The sequence below is a fragment of the Pelodiscus sinensis genome, chromosome 12 (assembly GCF_049634645.1).
Source record: "Pelodiscus sinensis isolate JC-2024 chromosome 12, ASM4963464v1, whole genome shotgun sequence".
In the NCBI taxonomy this organism is placed as follows: Eukaryota; Metazoa; Chordata; order Testudines; family Trionychidae; genus Pelodiscus; species Pelodiscus sinensis.
In genome coordinates, this window is record NC_134722.1 from 1870975 (window position 1) to 1897293 (window position 26319).

The 26319-nt window shown below is 52.2% G+C and overlaps 4 protein-coding genes across 8 annotated transcripts in view; 3 read left to right on the forward strand and 1 right to left on the reverse strand.

Annotated features, from left to right (window-relative positions):
- TERF2 (telomeric repeat binding factor 2) lies at positions 1-16832 on the forward strand. Of its 3 annotated transcripts, none has more exons than XM_075939784.1 (10): positions 3-270; positions 958-1053; positions 2728-2858; positions 3809-3895; positions 4194-4340; positions 6832-7307; positions 9506-9904; positions 12250-12335; positions 13267-13319; positions 14773-16832. In XM_075939784.1, the coding sequence occupies exons 1-10, from the start codon at positions 78-80 to the stop codon at positions 14929-14931; spliced, it is 1827 nt and encodes a 608-aa protein (XP_075795899.1). In that variant the 5' UTR covers positions 3-77; the 3' UTR covers positions 14932-16832. The 3 variants fall into 3 exon arrangements, with proteins under 3 accessions (XP_075795900.1, XP_075795899.1, XP_075795901.1); XM_075939786.1 differs by having other exon boundaries at positions 9662-9904; XM_075939785.1 differs by lacking the exon at positions 3809-3895 and having other exon boundaries at positions 1-270.
- On the reverse strand, positions 2943-25284 carry NIP7 (nucleolar pre-rRNA processing protein NIP7). Of its 2 annotated transcripts, none has more exons than XM_075939792.1 (5): positions 25148-25284; positions 24454-24540; positions 23957-24095; positions 23472-23612; positions 2943-3020 (listed from the first exon to the last, which is right to left on the reverse strand). In XM_075939792.1, exons 1-5 carry the CDS (start codon positions 25201-25203, stop codon positions 2964-2966), a joined length of 480 nt encoding a protein of 159 aa, XP_075795907.1. In that variant the 5' UTR covers positions 25204-25284; the 3' UTR covers positions 2943-2963. The 2 variants fall into 2 exon arrangements, with proteins under 2 accessions (XP_075795907.1, XP_075795905.1); XM_075939790.1 differs by lacking the exon at positions 2943-3020 and adding an exon at positions 23005-23343.
- On the forward strand, positions 16986-22755 carry TMED6 (transmembrane p24 trafficking protein 6). The gene is made up of 4 exons (XM_006122221.4): positions 16986-17410; positions 19648-19774; positions 20077-20228; positions 22185-22755. The coding sequence occupies exons 1-4, from the start codon at positions 17189-17191 to the stop codon at positions 22416-22418; spliced, it is 735 nt and encodes a 244-aa protein (XP_006122283.2). The 5' UTR covers positions 16986-17188; the 3' UTR covers positions 22419-22755.
- COG8 (component of oligomeric golgi complex 8) overlaps positions 25258-26319 on the forward strand; it is a 7115-nt gene continuing 6053 nt past the window's right edge. For both annotated transcript variants that reach the window (XM_075939788.1, XM_075939787.1), the window contains exon 1: positions 25258-25571. In XM_075939788.1, coding sequence (XP_075795903.1) covers positions 25258-25571 — 314 coding nt within the window. The remainder of the gene's footprint in view (positions 25572-26319) is intronic.

The following is a 26319-nucleotide window of genomic DNA, read 5'->3' on the forward strand; positions in this document are numbered from 1 at the left end:
GAGGAGGCGCGAAGGCCGCGGCGGGATGTCGTCACTTCCGTCGCGCTGTGCGCGTCACTTCAGAGCCCTGGCGCGGGATGGCTGGCGGGCGCGCGCGGGCGGCAGGCAGCCGGCGGGCGCCGATGGCGTCGAGGCGAGGGCCGCCCGAGCCCCGCGTCCCGGAGGAGGCGGTGAACCGCTGGGTGCTGCAGTTCTACTTCCACCAGGCCGTGGGGGCCTACCGGGCCGGGCGCAACCGGGACTTCCGCGAGTTCCGCGAAGTGATGCAGGGTGAGGGGGGAGCGCGCGGGCAGGGGGCGGGGCGCCTGAGGGGGGAGCGCGCGGGCAGGGGGCGGGGCGGGGCGCCTGAGGGGGGAGCGCGCGGGCAGGGGGCGGGGCGGGGCGCCTGAGGGGGGAGCGCGCGGGCAGGGGGCGGGGCGGGGCGCCTGAGGGGGGAGCGCGCGGGCAGGGGGCGGGGCGGGGCGCCTGAGGGGGGAGCGCGCGGGCAGGGGGCGGGGCGGGGCGCCTGAGGGGGGAGCGCGCGGGCAGGGGGCGGGGCGCCTGAGGGGGGAGCGCGCGGGCAGGGGGCGGGGCGGGGCGCCTGAGGGGGGAGCGCGCGGGCAGGGGGCGGGGCGGGGCGCCTGAGGGGGGAGCGCGCGGGCAGGGGGCGGGGCGGGGCGGGGCGCCTGAGGGGGGAGCGCGCGGGCAGGGGGCGGGGCGCCTGAGGGGGGAGCGCGCGGGCAGGGGGTGTCTGAGGGAAGTGAGGGAGGAAGGTCCGGCCGAGGGGAAGGGGACCAAGTGATGGGGGCGGGGTTCGTGGAGTGGGAGGGGGCAGGCAAGGTGGGCGGGCAGTCCCAGGAGGGGGCTGGTAGAGGATGGGGGGGGGGAGGAGAGATGGCCCTGGTAGGGGGAACGGTCCCGGGAGGGGCCGTGTGTTTCTGCTCTAGATGTCTCAAGCTTGCCTCTTCTTCTCCCCAGCTCTGCTGCTGCGGCCCCTAACAAAAGATTCCACAGTCTCTCGGCTGCTGCGCATTATGCAGTTTCTTTCGAGAATTGAGGAGGGAGAGAACCTAGGTATGAGAGAAGGGCACCTCAGTTTGCCTTACTGGTGTTCAGCCCTGTTCCCAAAGTGGCCTTCCCCAGGCTGCGTTGTCCATGGGCAGTGCTGCGCGGCACCAATCTGTTGAAATCACTTTTTACCTGTTGTTTGGCTGAGGAAAACCAACTACTCTACTTTGTTAAAGTTGAAGTTCTTGCTTGCACAGAGGCCTCTGAAATTTTTGCTATAATTCCTTGAAATTATCTGCTTGTACGTATTTTTTTTAAGAGTCTTTTCTAGGGATGTTAAGTAGCAATTAATAAGCTAATTGAGTAGTTGATGTAAATTCCATCAACTACTCGATTAGTCGATAAGAGGTTTTGATTCCCGGGGGCAGCATGAGCTGGCACTGAGCAGTCCCAGTTCATGCTGGCTCCAGGACCAGTTTGGCTCTGCTTTTCAAATGTAGTAAGAGCTGTTACACAGAGATGCAGTGGTCTCTTTTGCTTTTGCTTATTGGTTAATTGACTACATTATTACATCCCTATATGCTACCAGGGAGATCAGTCTTACACAACTTTTGCTACATGAATAACATAGCTGAAGTTGACTAACTTGGATAGACTTACCATGGTGCCTTCACTGCAATCTGTTGATGGGAGACACTTGCCTGTCAGCTCCTCTTGTGCTTCTCATTGAGATGGAGTACTGAAGTTGATGCTAGAGCAATTGGCGGTCAATTTATTGTGTCTATCCTAGCCATGTTAAGTCCTGTTTAATCAGTTACCTGGCTAACTGTTATACTTAACTGAGGAAGGGAGTGCACCAACCTGACTGAACTGGAGCACCTCTCCTCACCCGAGAGTGTGCCGCTCCATCCCCTGTGGGTCAACTGTAACCGGTAAGCATCACCCAGTAAGGGTGATGCTTACTAGTTAACCATTCACATCCCTAGTGTATACTAGATGTAATAAATTGGCACTCCATAGGATTAATTGCTGCTCCTTGATCTGACTGATAACGTACACTAAATTTTTTCTGTAAGAGTATGTCTACACTAGCCCCCTAGTTCGAACTAGGGAGGCTAATGAGGGCAACCAAAATTGCTAATGAAGCCTGGGATTTAAATATCCTGCGCTTGATTAACATGTTCCTGGCTGGTCGCCATTTTGGAAACTGACTAGCCTGAAGTAACTGCCCGCATCTACATGTGGCAGAGAAGCACGATTCCGCGATAAACCCCTTAGTTCGAATTAACTGTTAAACCTCATTCCACGAGGATTCAATAATATGGCACAAACTTTAATTCTGAGTTTCTTAATGTTTGTGATTTTAAACTGCATTTGTGTAACCTTGTGTAACTTTTATTCAGTATGTTAATTCCTGACTTTTCTCTCTTTGGCATAAATTAAAACATATCTCCACAACCTCAGCTCATAATGTTTGATTGCTTTTAATTTCAAAACTCACCAAATGTTTCTTTTTGAAGATATGGCATACCTTAGACAGTCCTTCTTTCAGTTGAATTGCATGTTTATAATTGTTTTGTGTGTGCTGTTCTCTGTTGTCAGTTACTGCAGTCTTAGTGGCCTAATTAAGCAGTTGTGGCCTACTTGTCTTGGCAGTTTTCTGTAGAGGTTTTCTTTGGCCTCGGCAGATGTGTGTTTATTTTAAAACCAATTGAAATAAATTGTTTCTGTGAATTGCAGATTGCACCTTTGATAAAGAGTCAGAGCTCACCCCCCTTGAATCAGCAATCGGTGTGCTGGAGCTGATTAATCGAGAATTTCCTGTGTCTGCGGTGACAATGGAATCTGTTAGAAAAATGGTGAAAGAAGCTGTAAGGGTCAAGTTCTCCTTTTTCATTCAAATGGTTTAAACTTTTATAAGTTTTATTCTAATTTAATAAAAAGGATTTGCTTACATTGTAGGTAATTGTCCCTTCTCAGGTCTTCCCTCTGTCATTTGTCTTTGTCTTACTGCTGGGGGAACCTATAAATTGCTAGCAAGAAAAGCAGAACGTTTCTTATTACCATTTTTCTCCGTGGAATATATTAGAAATATTGCATCCTTTCTCCTTTTGCTGGAGGGCCTTTTACATGTAGAACCAGAATGCTCTTAGGAGAGATTTTTAGACACTTGAAAACATGGTATTGCAACTAGTCTGTACAATTTGCTGGCATGGGATAAAGCTGGTATGTATAATGTATGCAAATTGTAACTGTGATGTCTTATTGCATATGACATTGCAATAAATAAGCCTGAGACAAGGAGACACTTGCCCACCCTCCCCAAAGCGTCTTTGACAAATTTGCTCTCCCTTCCTACAGCCACATGTTGTCTACCTTCACTTGTAAACTCTTTGGGGATGGGCCACATCAGCTGCTTAAGTTCTGATGTGCCAGGTAACTCTGGATCCTGGAGAAGGCCACTTGTTTTATTCAAAATTAAGAAATCTGGATGAGAACTAGTGAGTTCTCAAATTTAATGTACATGAATTAAATGGCACCATACAAATGAAAATCAGGTAACACAAACCTTAATCATAACCTTGCATGAATGGGAGAGTCAGAAAGGTATAGTAGGATTTTAGGTTAGCAGCTCATTAAGGTGTTTACTACAAACTGTTTATTTCCATATTACTAGGATAGTGTTTGGTAGTAACATTAAAGGCTTTGCTTGCATTTTGCTTGTGCTGTTTGTGAAACTGATTTAGGAGATGTGGTTAAACTGATGAGCATAGAAAAACTGAGATCCTCTTTTTTTTTTCCCCCTCTCCTCCCTCTCTAGGCTGTTATCATTTGTATTAAAAAGAGAGAGTTTGATAAAGCCTCAAAAATTCTGAAAAAAATCATGGCAAAGGATCCTAACACCCAGGTGAGTTTGTGACTTTTTGTGGGGTGAGATGGAATGCCTTGTTGGCTATGCAATATGTTCCCAACCATGCTTCCTTTTCTTTGCTTTTGTCTGCTGTTACCATTGTGTTAGGAACAATAAGGGGGTGTAGTTGACAAGGCTGACACAGACTCCAGGCTTTTTGGCTTTTGCTTCTTAATTTAGATCAGTGTGAGTTGGTTAATAATGTTGTAGTGCCCTCTCACCCAAATCCTCCTGCTCCTGAACTTATAACATGTATCATTTGTACATATTCAGAATGTTCTTGCCTCTTGACTAGAAACTGAGGACAGAGTTGCTCAGCATTATCCGTGAGAAGAATTTGTCTCATACGATGATCCGAAATTTTTCCTACAAAGCTTTTCAACAGAGTGCGTTCCAGTTCTTGGAGACCTACCTGGAGGATTCAGAGCCCTTTCTCTTGACAGTAAGTGTTTGCCCTGGCTACCCATATTTCAGCCCTATTCCAGCTGTCACTTCCCCCATCTCCAGAGCCTGCAGGAAAATTGCTTGTGTTGCACGTTGCCTCTAATCCCTCCATGCTCTGATCAAAAGGTCTGAGGCCTCCAGCTGTAACCTCTGTAGGCAGGGTGTTGTGACTCTTTAGTTTTCAGATTTGGAATTTAGGCTTGCAGTTCTCTGGGACTGTCCTAGCAGTCTGATCTATCTCTCCACCCATGATTACACTCTTTCTTGAAGGACAAGGAACCAGCAAGCCTTCACAAGGCAAAGTGTGTTTATTTAAGAACAAAAGAACAGAGGAAAACTTATCACAAAATCATTAAAGGTCTGCCCACATTAAGTTTACCAAAAGTCACTCATCTTCCACATGAGGCTTTGGTAAGAGTCAGAGCCCTTCCGACCTTTTCAGCAGGGCTTGCCCTCTTGTTAAAGGTTCATGTCATATCAAGAACAACCTCCCCTCCCATTACATACCCTGCTTTAAATTCACCATTTTTATGGAAAGCCTTTCTTTGTTTCCTGGGCCTGCGGAAATTGGTCTGACCCACCTTAGTAAAAGCTGTGTTATCTAGCCCTGTAGAAATCAGAAAGTGCTCTAATCTCTATAGAAATTTTGCTTTATAGTCTGGCTAGTGTGGGGCTGGCAGGTTCCCTGCATGGCTCTTCACAGGTGGTGACCTCTCTTGCTGCTCCTAGGTGGAGGTGTGACTAGGTGTCTCTGTGTGCTGCCCCTGCCTGTAAGTGCTGCCCCTGCAGCTCCCTTTGGCCATGGTTCCCAGCCAATGGGAGCTGTGGAGCCAGCACTTGAGGCAGGACATAGAGCTACCCTGCCGTGCTTCCACCAAGAGCAGCAAGGACAGGACGCTGCTTGTGAGGAGCTACCCAAGGTGAATGCCTCTGGATCTGGCACTCCAAAACCCTTTACACCCTACTCTGAGGCCCCTTTACATGTTCAAATTCCTCTTCATTAACCAGTTTTTCACTTACCAGCACCCCCATTTCCCCAACGTGTTGGATAAAAAAGCTTTTACTGTGTTTGTAAAATCCTTGGGGGTTTACTGTGTTGGTGATGTTTACATGTCCCAGAATGTGCAGTAATTCTTTCCCAGTGATTGTAGTTCTTGAAGCTTGGTAACCCTCCTCTGTGCAGAATAACATCTCTGGCTTAGAGGCACAAATGACATTGCTAATATTGATACCATAGTTTCCATTGATGTGAATTGGAAAGAAGGTACCAATTTGTTTCATTCTTATTCAAATGGAACATTTTTTACTTGTATTCAAAAGTCTGATACATAAGTCTGACTCCAAAGCTTTGGGACCAGAGCAGCAAGGGAATGAATTCTTAGCATTTAAAATGCAGACCCTCTCTCCGGGTTCTATGTTGTAAAATTAATTGGCCACTATTATAGATCTTAATCATGTAACTACTATGGAGCGCCTGACAAATGACCATAGTTGTCACTGTATCCCAAATAGACTGAAAATATTTTATTAAAGCAAATGCTTATATGATGCAAGTAAAAAAGGAAGGCTCTGTATATTGGGGGTCAAGCTTGGGTTATGAGGAAATACAAGTATCGGTTTACATGGTTAATGAGATACATCGTGTGCATAATCAGCATTGTCCTAGATTAAGGTGGATGTATTTTTTTGAAGTGTCAGTAAATCAGTGTCTTTGGGGAAGCCATCCATACAGGGTATAAAGTCACAGTCTCTGGTGGTTAAGTGCATAGATGGAGCACATCCCTCAGTAGCATATGTCCTTTGGTCTGTCGGTTTCTTGTGGGTCTTCTGTGAATAGTTACATAGTCGATCAGGGAAAGAAGCGGACGATTTCTGTGTCCCGTATTGGCTGTCTCGTATGTTTCCTGTGGGAAGATGCATAGTCTGTCATAGAAGGAAGTGGTGATTTCTCTGGCCATGTCACTTGTCAGTGGTCTCAGTCACTTGTCCTGGTATTGATGGTGGCCTGTGATGTGCTCCATGTAGATGTCTCTGGACCACAGGATGTCATCAGGCACCATCAGCTGCCTCATGATCTGGCTGAGCACTGACCAATGCTGCCCGCTCGTAGCACTGGTTCGTTTGGAGGTCCCACACACCCAGGGCCCCCAGGAGCAGGGTGTGAATCTAGACCTTGTAGCCCTGGGCCCTCAGGGTATCAGCCAGCAGGTATCTTGATCTTCCAAGATTAGGCCCAGTGGAAGGTCAGGGTCTAGTTCTCGAAGGGCACTGTGACAACCACTAGGATGACCTTTCTCTGCTCCTGTCACAATGATGTCGCGTGGCAGCTGTCTTTCCTAAAAAGGGCCCTGACCAGAGAGCAACAAATAATTGCAGGGATGGTGCACTTGGCTGATTAAATAATGTCCCATGCCTATGGATGGGGGTACAATAAATGCAGTTCCATGGTGTTCTCTTGGTAATGATTATGTGCTTTCTTCCTGTCGAAGATGGCGAAAAAGACTTTGAATTCCGAATGTACTGATGACCCTAAGCAGCTGGCAACCACGCCAGAGCCCGTGGAAGTGGCTAAGCAGCCAGCAGCAACAGCGCTGGAGCCCGCGGAAGTGGCTAAACAGCCAGCAGCAACAGCGCCAGAGCCCGCGGAAGTGGCTAAACAGCCAGCAGCAACAGCGCCAGAGCCCGCGGAAGTGGCTAAACAGCCAGCAGCAACAGTGCCAGAGCCCGCGGAAGTGGCTAAGCAGCCAGCAGCAACAGCGCCAGAGCCCGCGGAAGTGGCTAAGCAGCCAGCAGCAACAGCGCCAGAGCCTGCGGAAGTGGCTAAGCAGCCAGCAGCAACAGCGCCAGAGCACGCAGAAGTGGCTAAGCAGCCAGCAGCAACAGCGCCAGAGCACGCGGAAGTGGCTAAGCAACCAGTGGCAGTGGCTTCAGACAATATGGAAATGCTTTCAAAGAACTCTGAGAGGTGAGCAGCTATTGTGTTGCGTTTGCGCTTAGAGGGGAAATCTGACCCCATGCGGTGAATGAAGTTTGGCAGAATTTGGCTTCTGAAAGATAGCGCCCCTTGGTTTCATGTTGTGTGTAGGCAGCCATAACTTTTTCCACATGGCAGTGTGGTTGGGCTGCTCCAGAGACTATTTCAGGATTTTTCACCACACTGTCTAGCTCTGAATTAAAGTGTTCATCTATTTTCTGAATGGTTCCCTGGTGAGTGTTTGAACTACAGGAAGGAAAGGTGTCCCTTGTGACAGGTGGTGAATGAGGGGGGGGTCTTGGATCAGAGGACATAGGTTGGCATGTAGCTTATCACTCTTTGGAGGGATAAAACAGGTGGGTGGTGTGCCCTGAGGTGCCTAGGACAGCTGACAGTGAAAATGCCGAGGTCTGGAGAGGCTACAAAAAGGAAAGCAGATACTCACAAAATTAACACTATAATTAGATTCACCAACCAGTCCCTAATTGTGCTCCTGATCTCCCTTGCCAATCACCAAGAAGCTGAAAGAAAGAAATCGCACAGCTCCCTTTATTGCCTTCCAGTTCTCTGGCTCCCACTCAGCAAATAAGTCCAGTAAAGTGAGGAGTTCCTTAAAAATCCCTTCACTATACAGAATGTTCTTCTGATCCCCAAAGTAACAGCCATGTTGTCAGATCAACATTAGTTTGAATCTTGCCCAAAATACCATGCTGCCAGCACAGTCCTTTAGTACTGAAAACTTAGTTTTATTAGAAAAGAACAAAGTGGTCAAAGCAATTTGAGACCTATATGGACTGTGATGCCATAAGTGCCAATTTCTTAGCAGCACTGGTGAATTTGCTAGCTTGTAAAGTCCCCCTAGAAAACATCCAAAGCTTGGCTGAGTCTGTCAGTCCTTTGCTCAAAGCTTCAGTTTGCAGAGAAGCTGCCCCAGAGGTGGAAAGCAGGATTGAAAATGCAGCTGTCTTTTTATATCCCTTGTCTGTCCTATAAGCTCACAAGCACTTGAAGACCCTTGCCTACATGAGTATCACTGCACATCCTGCTGACTCCATGGGGTAGTCCCTGGCTTCCCTAATGGGTTCAGTGTACAGCTGATTGCCCTTGATGGGTGATCAAATAGGCTGGATAATGTGAAAGCCAGTCTCTCTGGGCGTGTCACCCAGAAACACAGCACAAGTTTGTACAATGTCACATGCATCACAACATATAGGTCATACGTATGTATCAACATGATTATCCTTTTCAAATCATAACTCTCCCACTGATACCTTACATGACACATCTTGTGAGATTCATTGCAATTTTGTAACATTGGCATCAATAATGTTCTAAATGGTGCCCATGTTCCAAGTGGCAACACGGGTGCTTTCGTGATTGTTGCTGTCTCTGCCAAGTGGTAGTGACATCTGTCTTGGAGGAGGCAGTTCATCTGCCCTGCTGGCAGGAGGGAACATTACACTGATGTTCTTGTAGAAGGGAGCTGAGTCACTGGAGATTGGGAGTGCTTTCTGTGGTGATGGATCATCTTTCAGGCATGATTGTTTGCTATGAGTAGGGCCCTACCAAATTCACCACCCATTTTGGTCAATTTTATGGCAAGAGGGTTGTAAAATTAGTCGGTTTCACATTGAGATGTTTACACCTGAAACATCATGGTGGTATAACCATGGGAGATCCTGACTCAAAAATGGACTGTGGAGGGAAGCGGGGGATGGGGGAACAACAGAATTGCCACCATCACGTCTCAGATCCCTTCCAAGCTGGGCTGTGAAGATAGCTGCCAGGGAGCTTACTGCAACTGGAGGAGGTTCATCAAGGTGGGCCTGATTTCCTCCTGTGCTGCTTGGAACCTCCCAACTATGGGGAATCCTACCTGCTAGTGTGGGCAACTGGGGAAGGATAGGACTTCCTTTTTCACTGCACAGCCAGTCAGGGAGAGGGTCAGATCACCTCTAGGATCCTCTAAAGCTTGAAGGGGCTGGAAGCTGGGTTCTTAAGGCAGGGTGCTCCAATTTCACAGGGGGAGGCTTGATTTCATGGGTTGAGATGATTTTTCATGGATGTTAATTTGTTGGGGGCTTAGCTAAGAGGTGGACTGAGGGGAGCAACTGTGATTTTTAGTGATATAGAGTCTTGTATTGTTGAAATAGTTGATGCAACCTGCTTTAGCTGCTTTTATTTTATAGGCTGCCCCTTGGATCTGTAACCTCATATGGGATTTCTGCTCTGAGAGAAGCTTTCAAGACCTTGTCAGATTCCCAAGATTCTGATGCAGCCTTTACCAAATTGGATGAAACCGACTTTTCTTTCCCCAAGCAATTGTCCCCTTCTGTATCCCACAGACTCAAGAGACAGAGAGACGAAGAAACTCTGCCCTTGGAGACTTCTGGGACCTCAGACATTCCTAAACCACTTCCAAAGAGTAAACGCTTGTTGACTATAAGCAGACTGGTTATGGAGCAGGACAGCCAGAGCTCTGAGCTGAATGAGATTCCAGACTCGTCCCAGGAGCCAGTGGTTTCGTCTGCATCCAGGCCTCTTGTTCAAAAGCCATATGTTCCACTTCCGTCGTCCAGCAGTCCCAAGTATGAAGCATATCTGTGGCACTATGTATTCTAGTGCAGCCACAGTGCTTTGGGGACTTATAGCTAGTACTGCTGCGTTACACAATAGAACCTCATCAGCACAAAACTAAAACATCAAACATCCCTCCTTGTTGGAACATGTGGAAATGCATAGTGAAAACAAATGTTCTGTTGCCCTTGTAGTTCATACATGCGGTTAGCAACATGGGAAATGAGTTCACCTCCTACATTCCAGTCACCTTAATGCTGACCCTTGATACCCTTGCAAACTGCTTTTCAATGTATGCATCACAAATATCTGACTCTGGAAATCTGCAGTTAGCAATACACAGGTTGGAAAAAGTTTGTAAGTATGTTTCATGGGACAGATTAAGGTAAATTTTCACATCAGTGGTGAGGCTAAACCATGTATGAGTTTCAAGAGTAATAGAAGATTGATGTAAGTTACTTTAATTCTTCCACTCTTGTTTTGTACCTTGCATAAGTATTACATGGCTCAGTACAGTAACCTTAGCTGTAAGTTAGAGGGAGGGGGGAATATGTATGTGTGAGTGAGGGGCTTAAACTTTCTCTGGAGCCAAGCTTCTGAGATTAATATTCTCCGCAGGACTTGATGAGGGTGGAGTAGGATCCCCTTCTAATGCATATTGGAGGCTGTGCAGATGAGGGCCTATGCTTTTGCATACTTAAGACAGTATGGTGGATCTGCAAGAATGAAACAGCAGGGAATTCCCTTTCCTGAGCAGTACTCGAGTTCCCCAAGAAAGGTGAGGGAAATGTGGTAGTTCTCTCAGGGTCTTGGATGTAGGAGCTCTGCTGGGTTCTGATTGCAGAGCAGACTCTACTGAGCTGCATGAAGTTTCATGCTTGAGAAGAGACGGGTTAGAGCTTAGCATTTCAGGTCTCAGATGTTTACAGGGTTAAATGCCAAAGTAATAAAATGCTTGGAAGTTGGCCACTACAGCAGTTAGATCTTTGTGATTCACTCGGCTCCAGTTGTTCCCAGGTCTCTGTGGAGCACCCAAGATTTGCCTGTTTCCAGAGCTCCCTCCCACCTTGGCTCTATTCCCGTCTAGCTTGCAATGCTTTAAATGGCAGCAATGCCGATGGGGATGGCTGCTGATGACAGGGGTTGTCAGCTTTCAGTTCGGAAGTTTTAGCTTCAAGCGTTCCACTGCCCAAAGGCTTGTGTGAGTCTGGGACCGGCTGTACACCTGATTTCAGTTGAATCTTCTGTAAAAAGCTGAGTGTATGCCTGTAAGTGACCAAAATAAGGACCATAATGGATTTGGAACCAGTTGGCCTTGCCTTTAGTAAAAATGTCATACAGCTTTGTGGCACATGTGACTCTTGCTAATAGGGATGTAAAATCCCATTTAATTGGTTAACTATTCAAACAACGTTTAACTGGTTAACAAATTAAACGGGTGAGTGGATGGATTGGCACTCACCCCCCCACCCACTGTGGCCCGGCTGGAGTGGCCCCTCTCTCCTGTTGAAAACGGGCTGCTCCAGCTGGGATACAGGGATCTGTCAAAGTTCAAAATCAGAACCAACTAGCTATTAAAATGGCACTGAATGTCTTTGAATGCCAGACATGCATATGGCACCTTTTATCTACAAACCAGTCCATATGATTAAGATCTCAGAGAAGCAGTGGACTGAGATGCATGTGCTGTGGAATTGAAGCAAGCATACATAATCAAGTAGGGATGTGAGGGGTTAACCGGTGGGGGCTGGGCTGCTCCTCCACCACCATAGACAGGGGGTGCTCAGTCAGGATGTTAGAATGTGGTTAATTGACTAGTCGATGGAATTTCCATCGACTGGTCGATAGGCACTTCGGCATTCCTCCTTTGACATGTACAAGACCACTGGTGGGGCTCTTGTAGATGTCAAAGCAGGAATGCGAAAGTGCCTATAAACTAGTCGATTAGTCAAAAAACGATCTGATAAGCAAATACTTATCGGCAGTTGACTAGCCTTTAACATCCTTAGTGCTCGGGGGGAGGGGAGAGAGGCCCTCTGCCTGCCTCCCCCTTTAATAGGTTAGCCAGTTAAACATGATGTTTATCTGGTTAATCAGTTAAAAGGGATCTTTGCATCCCTATAATCTAGCTGTCCGGCAGGCTCTCCTGTCTCCCAGTGCTGCATAATCATGTGAGTGTTGACTCATTGGTACTAGTGTGGTGCTGGACTGTTTTGCCAGTGGCCTGTAGGTGATCGATCAGTTTGTCTGTGGGCCTTTTGGGTGTTTCCTTTAGCTCTTGCAGCGACTGTCTCTTCAATGCTCCTTGACCAGGCTGGCTTGTTGCAATTAAAATGTGTGTGTTGTGTGTGTTCAGGCCGCAGAAAGCAAGATTGAACACCTCAAATGGACAAGAAGAAAAGGACACGTGGAGTGACGAAGATGAGCTCTTCCTGGACAAAGGTGAGCGTGCTATTTTTGGCATGCATTTTCTTTACCTGTTTGCCCCAGGGACTCTGCTGCCTAAGTATTTGAGAGAAACCAAAAGTCTAGAAATCCCTTAAATCCAGGAAGGTTTGGGTCGATGGTGATATGACTGAAAATGGAGATTGTGCTCTTTCTTGGACAGGCCAAAGCAATGGGAAGCTGCTAAATCCATTGTGTACCTGGTCATGGAACATCTGCCAAATACCCTCATTACCAGGGCTCGACAAATTATAGAATCTACTTGCCCATGGCAAGTAGATTTCAGCCGCGCGCCCCGTTTACCGGCGGTGCACGCTGCACAATGCAGCTCTTGCGCATGCGCAGTGCGGGGCTGGCGAGTGGCTTTCGCCACCATTTGTCAAGCTCTGCTCATTACAGATTCAGACATGAGGTGAAATAACCCGTCCGTCGTTGTCAGCTATTCTAGTTTGAGCCCCAAACCCAAAGCTGCAGGATGACAGATCAGCGTCTGCGTGCTTGTTTCAAATGCCGTAATTAAGTGCAGCTAAGCCTTTTCTCCGGGATGCTGTGCTCTGAATGTGCTTCTGTTAAAGAACAGAGGTTACTACTGAGGAGGCTTTCTGGCTTAGACAGTCTTCTTTTTTCTTAGACACATCAGCTAACCTGAGACAAACTGAATCTTGCTTAGACATTGTCTTAGTTATTGTATTTCTTCAGCTGCATTTCTAGTGAGGTAACTAGGGCTCGGATGGGCCATGTGTCCCTTCAGTAAATGAGGAAACTTGAGGAAGTAAAGACATTTATTTGTATTTTCCATATCCTGGCTAGGGGTGTTCCCCTTGTAGTCATGTGGCTCTCCCCCTATAATCGCACAGGCCAGTCTCTTGCAGATGCATGTACAGCAGAAGGTGAATGCTGAAATATGACTCTTTGGGTTTATTTTCAGGATCCCCTGGGAGAAATAGCCACACGTCTTCAGTCTTTGGTTCCAAGAAGCAGGTAATGTAGAGCCTTCCAATGTTGTTCAGCAAGTTCTGAACCCAGCGCGGGGCTCTGCTGCGGCAGGGAAGCAATGAAGCAGTAGAGAGGGTTGGGAGGTGGAAATCCCTTTTGCTGTCAGATGTTAGTGTTGGTATCCCTCTGAGCCCAAGTGAGCGATGCTCACTGAATGGAGCAATCCCCCAGGTCCTGCAGATAGATGGTTACTAAAGGACTGGAGTAGCTGGTCAATACTTGCATTATCCAATCATTGAACTTACACAAGGATGATTTGGCTTACACAGCTCTTTAAACGGAGAGGGCCTGGTTTAGCCTGATTTAAGCTTCTCTGCAAGCCAGGAAGGCAGTACAGGCAGTCCCCGAGTTACGTGGATCCGACTTATGTCGGATCCGCAGTTACGAACGGGGCCATTCCTCTCCCTGGTCTCCAGCAGACCAGGGAGAGGAAGCAAAGCGGCGGAACACGTGGGCAGCGGACAGGGCTGTCTGCTGCCCACGCGCTCCGCGGCTTGGCTCTGCTTTGCTCTGCTTTGCCCCCCCGTCCCCCTGGTCTGCAGACCAGGGGGACGGGGGGAGGACGGGGGGCAAAGCAGAGCCAAGCCGCGGAGCGCCCGGGCAGCAGGACAGCCACGGCGCGTCTGGGCTGTCCCGCTGCCCCGTGCTCCGTGGCTTTGCTCCGGACACCTGTGGTACAGCAGCTGGGGCGCTGCCAGTTGGTCCCGTAGCGCCGCTCTGGGCGCTATTGGACCAACCGGGCAGCACCCCAGCTGTTCTGCCCCAGGCGTCCTGATTCAGCCACTGCTGGTCAGTTTCAGCAGCGGCTGAATCAGGACGCCTGGGGCAGAGCAGCTTGGGTGCTGCTGGGTTGGTCCAGTAGCGCCGAGGAGCGGCGGCGCTACTGGACCAACCCAGCAGCACCCCAGCTGCTCTGTCCCAGGCGTCCCCAAGTCAGCCGCTGCTGAAACTGACCAGTGGCTGACTACAGGAAGCCCCTGCCCCAGGCTTCCTGGAATCAGCCGCTGATCAGTTTCAGCAGCAGCTGACTTGGGGATGCCTGGGGTTCTTAAGTTGAATCTGTATGTAAGTCAGAACTGGCGTTCTCTTGTATGGACATTGCACAGGGCATGTAACTGCCGCACACTCTCCATGATTATTGCTCTTGAGGAATTTGTGTAATCTGCACTGTAATTTGGGGAATAGAACTAATCTGGAACTGCGGCTGCAGTCTTTGTATTTTCCTTGTGTATAACCTTTGCAACTGTTCTTTTGGTATGGGATGATCACTGGGCACAGCACAGAGTTTCTGGCAGTGCATCTGTGCCGTATTACTATGTGTTTCAAAAGGTGCTGATCATATGGCTGTAAGGGGGACCAAGGAGGCCAAGCGTGTGTCTAGTGCAGAGGTGATAGGACCTATTCCTTAAGAGTCATGGGGCTCCTTGTCCTTTTGCAGAGATGGACTGTGCAGGAAAGCGAGTGGATCAAAGAAGGAGTGAAGAAGTTTGGAGAAGGAAACTGGAAAATCATTTGCCAAAAGTTCCCCTTTGAGAACCGCACTTCAGTGATGATTAAGGATCGTTGGCGGACCATGAAAAAGCTGGGACTCCATTGAAAACAGCAGTGGAGGGAACTCTTTGAGTGACACTTACTCTTGTTTCTCTCCAAAAGATGGACCAAGGCAGCAGCAGCCACGCAAGTGGGGCTGTCCAAGCCCCCTCCCTGCTGGCCGGATAGGAATGATGTGGAGAGTTGGGGTAGCGGCTTGGCAGAGCTGAGTGCTGCCACTGGGAAGAAGCGAAGTTTAACTAGAACTCGGGAAACCTTCCTAGTTCTCTTGCTTTGCCAGAGTCACTGAATAGGCCCGTCAATGGGTGCAGGGAGCCTGAGTAACGATGGACTGTGCCATAAAAGCGCTGTGGTGCTGATGCTTTGTACGTGTTTAGAAACAGCCACGATTCCAGCAGCCTTTGCCCGGTGAGCAGGAGAGCTGGAACCAGGGATTGCAGATGTCGGCTGGACGGCAGGGCAGTCCTATCACCGAGTGTTATAGCTCGTTTTTAATTTTCTTAACCCAGTTGTGAATCACTTGGCAGATCAGTCTTCATATGCTCTTCACTTCAGCCTGGAGGGGCAAGCACCAGTGTAGGCTGAGCTGCTGCCAAGTTGCACTGGAAGAACTCTGGTTTCCTGGCAAGGTGACCGGTGTTTGTTTTCACGTTTCTTATTGAACTTTTTTATATTCTGAGAGGGGATTTTTCTTTTCTTTTTTGATGCTTTACAAATAGATGTTTTGTCTTTGTGCTCATTAGTTTCTAGGCTGTTTAGAGCTAGACGTCACCAAGTTAAAAGTTGCACTTTTCAGTTGGCTTGACTTTATGTTCTTTGAGTGGCCTCCTTCTTTGCAAAATTCCCTCCCTCCTGTCTTCTGGAATAGTGCGCTGTCTCTTAGAGGTCTCTGGGGATCTTTGGCAGGCACCGTACGTACCTTGCCTTCTAGGGCCAAGTCTGATCGTGTGAGCCCATTGTGTAAAAGAAAGCCATTCCTGTGTTGCATGTAACCGTTCCAACAGACCGGATTTGCATCTCCCCAGCATTCCCTTGAAGATGAATATTCCCCCCTTGAAAAGGGAGCAGCGTAGCACATCCCTGGGTCTTGGGCCTAGCCACAGCCTTGTGGGACAGCTGGTTAATGACCAGAATTTCATCCTGCGTTGACTTCCTGAGCCAGCTCAAGCTGGGAGCACTGGAGCAGCAGAAAGAGTTGTTCCCCTCTCTGGTGGGATGCTGCCACTTTGTAGGGCCAGCTGGATTTCATTTGTGTCTCATCTTCCCCTGGCTTCCACCAACACTAATGCATCAAATTTCCTTTGGTTCTCGCTGCAGAAATACCCCCACACCCGGGATCCTGTGGGCTGCTTCTGTTGTCACCAGTGTAGGGTAGAAGCCCCCTGCTTGCCTTAGCTATGTCCTTTGGCACTAGCAGCTGCTGGAAGGAACCTTGCCAGATGAACTCATGGCTCAGTTAACCTCTTCAACTTCATTAGTAGCCAGACCTTCTCCCTGCCCTTTGCCTGGTGTATTTTATATGTTCTGTTCCAAAACATCCCCCTGTGCTTGAGTGGCCTGGCTGTGACGTGCCGCCTTTGGCAAAGCACATGAACGGAACCACGTTTTCCCTGTGTTTCCATTCGGGCTAGGTAAGTGTCGATGGGATGCTTTCTTCCTTGTGCCATACGAGGGCATGAGAATGAATATTGTCCCGCATCCAAAACCCACTTTGCCACCTCCCACTCCGTGCACGAGAACTCTTCCAGCCCATGTACACAGGGAGGATATTGCCACAATCTGCATGTAAGGGAAGAGATGTCACAGCCAAAGAGGAACCAAGCTGTGCCTTGCAGCACCCTGATGCGATGGCAGCCCATGTAGCCACGTCCCTGGGGCTGGAGTGTTGTTGCTCTGTGATGAGTGTCAGTATTTCTTGTACTAAATAAAGTTTCTAGGAATGCTTTACCGCATGGTCCTTCAGTCCATGGTGTAGGCTGTGGGCAGATGTCTGAGTGCAGGGCACTGGGCAGGACTGCATGTGCCTGGTGACATTTCGGGCCTTGACAGAATGTTTCTGAGTGCTGAGCTCTAACGGGGACAGACTGCACAGCTGCCCACGCAGGTCTGGTACTTGCACTGAGGTTACCTTGAGGAGCTGAACTCCTTCCAGGTGCCCCGATGTTTGCGTAAGTGCAGCTGTGCAGGGAGCTGAAGGAAAACTTTGGCGCAAGCAGGGGGGTGCAGAGTGAAGTTAATGATTATCCCCTGGGAACCGTGTCCTGCTCTGCCCTAGCTAGAGTGGCGGAGGCGACTAAGGCAGCATGGTCCCGCTCTTCGCCTTGGCTGTGATTGTGGGGCTGCTTAGCTTGCCAGGCCCTGCCAGGAGCCCCAAGACTGAGCCCCTGGCCCTGAGTGGCTCCAGCGAGCAGCCTCTCTTCCGGGGAGCTGATCGCTATGACTTCGCCATTGTTGTCTCGGGAGGCGGCACGGAGTGCTTCTGGCAGTTTGCACATCAGAGCGGCTACTTCTACTTCAGCTATGAGGTGAGTGCTGGGGAGGGTTTGTTAATGGCTCAGTGGAACAAATAACTTTCCGCAGCCAGACAGCTGAGAATCCAACACACGAGCTGCCATAGTGGGTCCATCTGTCATGGTCTCTGGCAACGGCTGGTTCCCTGCTGCTTCAGCAGGACGGTAAAGTGAGTCCTGTAGTCAAGAATTAGGCAACACTCTAAGGCAGAGAAGTGGTCAGTCAGTAACTGGTTTTAAGTCCTAAAGCAGGAGGATTTATAGCTCCCAAAAACGGTTACTCTGACTAGATATTTTTGAAGCAATTCTGGCTGTTCTCAGTGTTCGCTTAAATCTCCAATCTTTTTTGAATCCCAAACTCTCCCTTAGGATCCATCTACACTGCACTCTCGAATGGAAATAAGACCCGCAAATTGCGTATCAAAATAGGCAATTTTGAAATTTGGCACATCTACATGGTGCCAAACTTAGAAATAAAGCGCTATTTTGAGCCATCCCTTATTCTTCCTGCAACAAGGCTTACAGGAATGGCCAAATAGCGCATCCGTTATTTTGAAAAATATTTTGAAATAACAGGCACGTTCCTTGGATGCGGGGTAGCTATTTCGGGACACGTCTACTACCCTGAAATAGCCGTGCAGTGTAGACATACCCTGAGTTGGTTCAGCAGAGAGTTCCACAGGTTAACTGTTCATTGTGTAAAACGTGTAACATTTGCATCATGCGTGTGTACACACGCACGGCCCCCGGCTGAAAAAAGGACAAAACTCCTGAAGCCAGGTCTCAGGATGGCCAGCTGTCTGGAGGGTTGTGCTCTTTGGAGCACTACACCTCCTTGTTGGTTCTAATCTAGCTCCAGCGGTTAGCTGAGGGGTTTTTGATCAGACTGTGATCTTAATGACCCCTTCTGGTGTCAGAATCTGTGAAAATGGTATTTTCTGTATCGACTTTCTGCCTTTCATGTCGTCTCTGCTTGCCACACTGGGAGCAGAGCAGAGAAGCGAGTGCAAGTCGCCGTGTTGGTTGTATTTTCTCTGGGCAGGAGGTTCTGCAGTGCATGGCCTCCACTGGGCACGTGCACCAAGCGATCTCCCTTTCCCTTGCACTGCGAGTGGCAGGAGCATGGGAGGTCTCTTGCTGTGGGGTTGGGTTCACGTATGGCCAGTGCTGGGTACTTGGCCCTCCAGTCCTCTTCTCTTCAACCCTGCCACTGCCCAGTTTCTGTTGACACAGCCAGTAGAGGTAGAGCTGGGAGTTTGCGCCTGGCCCTCTTGTCACCATTCATGTTTATCAGCAGCTCCCTTTATCTGTGGTGGGCCAGAGCCCTGTGGAGCACAGCAGCTGCGCTGTTGGCAGTGGCCTGGAGCTGCTCAAGGAATAGGCAGATTGAGCTGGAGCTCAAGCCCAAGGGGCTGCTTTGTAAGGGATCTTCCCCGACCCCCTTTCCAAAGCAAGGAAGGGGGGTCGCTAGGAGTATTGATTGCTGCCAGTGTGCAGGGCTAGGAGGGCTGGGCTGCACACTAACACAGGGCTGACTGTACACAGTGGAAAGAGAATCCACAGGTTTTGGGCGAGTGGCTGCCCAGGGCTTGCTAGCTCTGTACTTGGCACGGCTAAGTACACAAACTAGGAATTAAAATTCCACAGGTCAAGCCAAGCTCCACTGAAATCCCTGAAGCAGGTGGGCAGAGAAAGGAGATTGTGGGAGAGGAAACGTACACGGAACAGCGAAAACAGCCACGTCCTTGTCCTCGCACTGCCGGGGCAAAGGGGAAAGCAGCCTTGGCAGGTTCGCCTTGCCCTGGCTTCGCTTTGTGAGCCTGCGTCCCCTTGCGCGAGGCCTGAGAGCACAGGAAACCTGTTAGCTGCCCGAGGGAAGCTCCCATCTTTCACCTGCAGTACTGCAGCATGGTGGCATTTTCCCCGTCGCTGATGGGAACTGGGCCCTCCAGGTGCGCAGCCTGTGGAAAGTCAGGCCTTTCCCGTTTCTCTGCTTCTTCCTCCAGATGGGGCCTCTGCATGGCCAGCCTGGCCTGCTCAGGATGCTGCAGCACCTGTAAACTCATGGGAGCGCCTGGAGAGGAGTAGGGATGTTTAGTGCCTGCCACAGAACAGACAGGGGCTTTGCTGCCTTTACAATTAACGCAGCACCATCTGGTCCCCTAGGGAGTCCCAGGGCAGCAGCAGTTGGGCTGTTCTTTGCTAGAACTCACAGCTGCCCCCAAAGTACCCTGCTCTGCTCTTGGCTTCAGGTACAACGGACTTCGGGAATTGGACACGACCGGCACGTCCTGGCCACGGCAAAGGATCCCAATGGCCTCCAAGTGGGCATTTCCCAGGATGTACGAGGACAGATTAACTTCCCAACCAAAGAGACAGGTTCTTACCACCCCTGCTTCTTCCATGGGACCTCCCTGGCCCACATGAAAGCTGGGCTACTTCTGTCCAGTGCAGCCTGCAGATAGTTGCTGATGTGAGCCACAGGCCTGTAAAAGTCTGCTAGACACAGCATGTGAGCTTGGCTCCTGATTATCCAGGCAGTCAAGCTTTTCGGTGGCCGCTAAGCTGAGAGACCATGTCTCTGCTGCAGAGGGGGCGAACTGGAACTGAGTTGGGGTCATGTCTGCCTGTCACAGCACCAGTTCCTCTTCTCTGATGCTTAGAACCACTTCTCCCTACAGGTTTTTACCAGCTGTGCCTGAGCAATCGGTTCAACCACTTTGGCTTTGCCCAGGTTTATCTCAACTTCGGTGTGTTCTATGAAGGCTTTGACCTGCAAAACTCACCAGACAGGGAAAGGAAACAAATGAACGACACGCTGGAGGCTATTGAGGTAACGTTGTTTTTCCCTTCTAGGCTGCCTTGGAATCAGCTGCATGGCTGATGCAAACTCTGATGGACACATGGATCTTTTGAACCCTCCTCCAGCTGCTGCACCCAGGACACGTGCATGAGGCAGCAGTGGGAGTGGTGTTAAACTAGTCTGAGGCACTTGTCTCTAGAGAGAGTGTCAGGAATGGGGGAGGGGTCACATTTCTCAGGCACAATCCAGACCAGAGAGTATCTGCCCTATAGTGCTGGAGGCCTCCCAGCTGGCGCTGTCTATGACCACCAAACAGTATGCAGGCTACACCTGGAATCTGACTGTAGCCAGAGCCTTGGCCTGGCAGCAACACTCCAGTTACACTCTGCCTTGGGTACTCCCTGTAGAGTGACACAGCTCACTCCCAGTCCTGTTCTGCTCTGCCCAGCCCTCTCCTGAGCAGATCAGATGTTAGAGATCCATTGCCCTTCCCAGGGCCCAGTGCTCAAGCTGGCTCCCTTAACTGGAGTTACCCAGTTGAGTTTAAACTCAGCCTGGATTGATTAAAATGAAATGAGTTTCAAAGGACAAAGACTTTAGGTGAGTACAAGACATTAAAGTCAGAAATGGCTACCAGAGACTTACAGCACTGTCTTTGGTAGCTAAAACTCAACAAGCTCGATGGTAAAATCCTCACTGCATGTTCCCAGCAAAATTGCATTTAGGACAGACCTATTGAACAGCTTGTACCTAGCTAGGGCTGTAACGTGGGTTGGAATGTGTCCTACCATCATTACAGGGGGATAGTATAACTGTATACGTCGCTGCAGGCAGGCTTGGGAGGCATCATCTGAAAATAGCCTGATACTGAACACAGGTTACAGTAGGCATAGACTGGAGGGAGCGTGTGAAAATAGGAAGGCAGGCAGAGGGAGGTCTCTTAGTGGGGCTTGCTGCGGGGCTCTGGCTGGCATGTGTCAATCAACAGGCTCCTGCTCTGTTTGTGAAACACTCTGCTCTTGCCATTCACTCCCAAACATGTCCTCATAGGAACTTAGTAACTATCAGACCAGGTCTGCCCCAAGGTCCATTACAGGAAGGTGCCAGAAACCTGGCAGGAGGCAGCTGTGGGGAAAGTCACTAGAGATTGGCTTAGGGCAGGGGGTGGGCAATTTTTGAGAGGGGGGGGGGGTACTCCAAGATTTTGGAAAGTGGTCAAAGGCCGTACTCTTCTATGATATTAATGGAGATGCAGGGTCTGGGATGGAAGTTGGGTGCAGCAGGGAGCTTGGGGAGCAGGAGGGAGAATGGAGTCTGGGAGGGCATTTGGGTGAAAGAGGTGGTTGTGACCTAGGGCAGGGGTTTGGGATATAACCTACAGTAGGAGGGGATTATGATCTGGGGTAGGAGATTGAGGTGCCAGATCTGAGGGAGGATATGGGTGCAAGAGGGGGGCAGAGGGTTTGGGTATGGTGGTTGGGGAAGTGAGGGGGTGGGGTCCTAGAGGCAAGCTCTGGCCAGGAGAATTACCAGCCTGCAGAGCCTAAGGTTTGCAGAGCTTAAAATGTTTCTCCCAGCCATGTGCTTTTGTGAATAACTGAGAAGGGGCGTGGTTCTTCTTGGCTGCCTACCATTCAAACAGGAAGTTCCTATTGGTCAGTTTCTGGCCAGAAACTGGCCAATGGGATTGTGCTGGGGGTAGCTCCTGAAGCTTTCCCCCCTCCCCTCCAGTTTTGAAATAGAAAAAGGCTGGCAGCTGCATTTGAGTGGCATGCAGGGCAAGCAGGAGAGCCTGCCTGGGGTTCCCTGCTACCATTTTACCCAGGCCTGGCTTTAAGGCCTAAGGCATGTGATTAAAGCTTTTCCACAACTGCTAGTTTGACCAGGACTATCCTCTGCAGTTCTTGGCCTCAGTGGTACCTGGTGGCATGGAGCCCAGTCTAATGGGGGTGGGAGATTTTATTAACGGCCCTGTGTTTGTTTCAGGAGAGCACCCGCAAGCTGCAGGCCCACATCTTCCACATGTGGCGCTTTTATAACTTTGCCCGGATGAGGAAAACGGCTGATTATTTCATCCTTCAGTCCAACTATCACTATGTGAACTGGTGGTCGCTAGCTCAAAGCCTCGTCATTTTCCTCTCGGGGGTCCTGCAGCTGCATTTCCTCAAGCGGCTTTTCAATGTGCAGCCCACTACTGCCACCAACAAACCGAGGTGCTAAGGCCACTGGCTTTTACCACCTGTGGAGCCATGCAGCAGGCAGGACAGCCCCCTCCCTCTGCAGAGCATACTATCCCAACTTCATCCTTTCTGCCACCCCTCCCCTGAAGAATGGAAGCTCCTACTTGTAGAAGTGGGGCTGGGGGATTGTCAGGTTCAGAATTCCCTTTCTAGAGGTTACTGTTGTTCTCTACTGGGCCTCTGGTATGAGTCCCAAGGTGGGGGAAGGCAGCAGGGACGGTTAACTGCATTCAGGGTTTCATAGTGACATGGCTTGGAAATCTTTTCATGTTTCACAAATAAACTGTTTGCTGTGTGAAGCCACAGCAGGTACCACTGCCACAGGAAGTAGAGCATCTCTCTGCCTTGGACTAGCACCAATAGTGCCCTCTAGTGACATAACCCCCTCAGTATCCCCACCCTATCTCTAGGGGAACAGGACAGAAATAACCCTGGGGCAGAGGAGTCACTTTGTTCCTGTTGACTAAAACAGCTGTGCTGATGTCACTGTTACACAGAACTTCCAGCAGGCCCAGGCCCCCATGGATTCAGTAGGTGGCTGGGTGGTCACTTAGGCCATACAAACGTTATATAGGAAAACTTTTATTGTAATCCTGCTCTCCTTCAGGCTGGGCCAGGCAGCCTCACAGCTCACAACAGGTGTGACTTGGTCACAGGTAGACTGGCCTGTAATTCTCCATAGCTGCCTACAAGGCCTCACACCAGGAAAGCTCCCTGTACTTTGAGTTCTGATTCCACAACATGCGCAGCTGAGTCCTCAGAGCCTTTTGCTGCTGGTTGCCCTCTTAAGTGAGCGTGTCTTCACGCCGCACGTACTCCCCAATGTCAGCCTGGTGAAACACTACGATGGCCATGGGGTCCACTTTCCGGCAGTCTTGGGTAGACTTCGCAGCTACTCCAAAACCCTGGGAATTAATAGAAGTCAGGCACTGTGCTGGCTCCTTTCCCCAGCTGCTCTTGTATCAACACCACCCTCCTCCAAAGCAGGTTGATACCATTTTTTTGAAGAACAATCCACTGCCCCTCCACTTACCAGAGGAACATCTGCCATGGAATACACCACCACGCCCTGGTACTGAGCAGTGTTCTCAGTGATGCGGCCTAGGCCAGATTTCAGCACGTGGTTCCCATAAAGAAAGGACTGCTCTGCGCCAGGTTTCACCCACACTTTATACTGCAAGAGAAAAGGACCTGACTTCAGGAGGTACAGCTATTGCTCACCCAGAGCTGCATACGTTAAAACATCTTACTGAACCTACTAGTGTCTTCCTCATGCAACTGGGCACGAGGGTAGAGATACAGGTGATACCCTACGTGAACCTTGCTCCGCAAGGGAGTACCTGGGACATGCAAGACATTTGTGGTCACACATGACAGCAGGGAAGACCCCAGCCCATAAGTCCTGTTTTCTTTTGCTCTTCACACAGGTGAGGGGGAGCTGGAAGGGAAGGCCCAAGGAGGCAGCGTGGCCAAAAGGGAGGTTGCTGCCTGAAAGCTTCTCCTTAGCAAGCCTCTCACCTTGGCATAGGGAGCCAGATAATCCAGGGCCGTGATGTGGAGCCGGAACTTCTGGGTCTTGGTGAACTTCCCAAAACAGGTGCCCAGTGCCACCAGCTTGTCTCCAGGGACACTGGTTGCCACCTTCAAGATCCTCTCGCTAAGGAAGGAGCAAATGTAGCCAATCAGTGACTAGTTCTTGAAGCACCTCTACGCTTGCAAGAGAAATTCTGACCAGCACCTGCTGCCCGACTGGCAGCTACAGGCACTGCCAGAACTGGGCGGCCTGGGGGTCTGTGCTAGATGGGGACCTGTAGCCCTGAGGAGCAGCAACCCCCCCTTGGAACCCAGGAAGGAGCCAGGGCCCTGGGAGCTGAGCTGGAGGCTAGTCCCTACTCCGAGCCAGGCGTCACCCACGCAGGCACCCGGGGCCCAGTCCACAGAACTGGCCAGTTCACTGGCAGCTGCGGAGCCCACGTTCCGGCCCAGGGTCCCCGCAGCCCGACTGAGCCTCCCACCTGACGTAGTACACCCGGTCCTTGTGCAGGCGGAAGCAGTAGCAGCCGTCGGGCCGATCCACCAGCAGCTGGATGTTCTCGCCGATGCTGCGGGGAGAGAGACGGTGAGCGCGGGGCCGGACCGTCTGGGGGCCTCTAAGCCCCTTGACAGCTCCCCCCCCCGCTCCTGCCGCCCCCCCACACCCCGCCCCTGCCGCCTCCCCCCGCCCCTGCCGCCCCCCCCAAACCCCGCCCCTACTGCCTCCCCCTGCTCCGAGCCGTTCCCTCCCACCTACCCCCCCCCCCCCCGGCTCCGAGCCGCTCCCTCCCTCCCGCCCCCCCGGGACACCCCCCCCCCGCTCCGAGCCGCTCCCCCCCCGCCTACGCCCCCGGGACACCCCCCCCCCGCTCCGAGCCGTTCCCTCCCACCTACCCCCCCCCCCCCCGGCTCCGAGCCGCTCCCTCCCTCCCGCCCCCCCGGGATACCCCCCCCGCTCCGAGCCGCTCCCCCCCCCGCCTACGCCCCCGGGACACCCCCCCCCCGCTCCGAGCCGTTCCCTCCCACCTACCCCCCCCGCTCCGAGCCGCTCCCCCCCCGCCTGCCCTCCCGAGACACCCCCCCCGCTCCGAGCCGCTCCCCCCCCCGGGACGCCCCCCCGCTCCGAGCCGCTCCCCCCCCCCGGGGTGCCCCCCCCGCTCCGAGCCCCCCCCTCACTATTTGGCGAGCTTCTCGAACAGGGCCCGCGTCTCCTCCTCCGTCAGGGGCCGCATCGCTCCACGTGGGGGAGGGGCCGGAAGCGGAAGTGGCGCGGCCGGAAGCGGGCGATGGCGGCGCTGGAGGAGGCCGGGCTGCTGGCCTGGCTGTTCCGCGGCGCGCCGGGGGCGCCGGGCCCCGAGCTGGCGCCCTACGTGGCGGAGCTGGCGGGGCGGGGCCTGGAGGCGCTGGGCCGCGAGCCGGGCCGCCTGGCGGAGGAGCGGGCGGGGGCTGCGGCCCGCACGCGCCACTTGGCCTTCGCGCACTACAAGATCTTCATCCGCTCGGCCGAGTGCACGCGCCGCGCCGGCCGCGGCTTCGGGGGCATCGAGCGCGGCCTGGCCCGCCTGCTGGGCCGCCTGCCGGCCTTCCGCGAGAGCTGCAGGTGGGCGGGGCCGGCCGGGGGCGGGGCCTTCCGCGAGAGCTGCAGGGGGGCGGGGCCGGCCGGGGGCGGGGCCTTCCGCGAGAGCTGCAGGGGGGCGGGGCCGGCCGGGGGCGGGGCCTTCCGCGAGAGCTGCAGGGGGGCGGGGCCGGCCGGGGGCGGGGCCTTCCGCGAGAGCTGCAGGGGGGCGGGGCCGGCCGGGGGCGGGGCCTTCCGCGAGAGCTGCAGGTGGGCGGGGCCGGCCGGGGGCGGGGCCTTCCGCGAGAGCTGCAGGGGGGCGGGGCCGGCCGGGGGCGGGGCCTTCCGCGAGAGCTGCAGGGGGGCGGGGCCGGCCGGGGGCGGGGCCTTCCGCGAGAGCTGCAGGGGGGCGGGGCCGGCCGGGGGCGGGGCCTTCCGCGAGAGCTGCAGGGGGGCGGGGCCGGCCGGGGGCGGGGCCTTCCGCGAGAGCTGCAGGTGGGCGGGGCCGGCCGGGGGCGGGGCCTTCCGCGAGAGCTGCAGGGGGGCGGGGCCGGCCGGGGGCGGGGCCTTCCGCGAGAGCTGCAGGGGGGCGGGGCCGGCCGGGGGCGGGGCCTTCCGCGAGAGCTGCAGGTGGGCGGGGCCGGCCGGGGGCGGGGCCTTCCGCGAGAGCTGCAGGGGGGCGGGGCCGGCCGGGGGCGGGGCCTTCCGCGAGAGCTGCAGGGGGCGGGGCCGGCCGGGGGCGGGGCCTTCCGCGAGAGCTGCAGGTGGGCGGGGCCGGCCGGGGGCGGGGCCT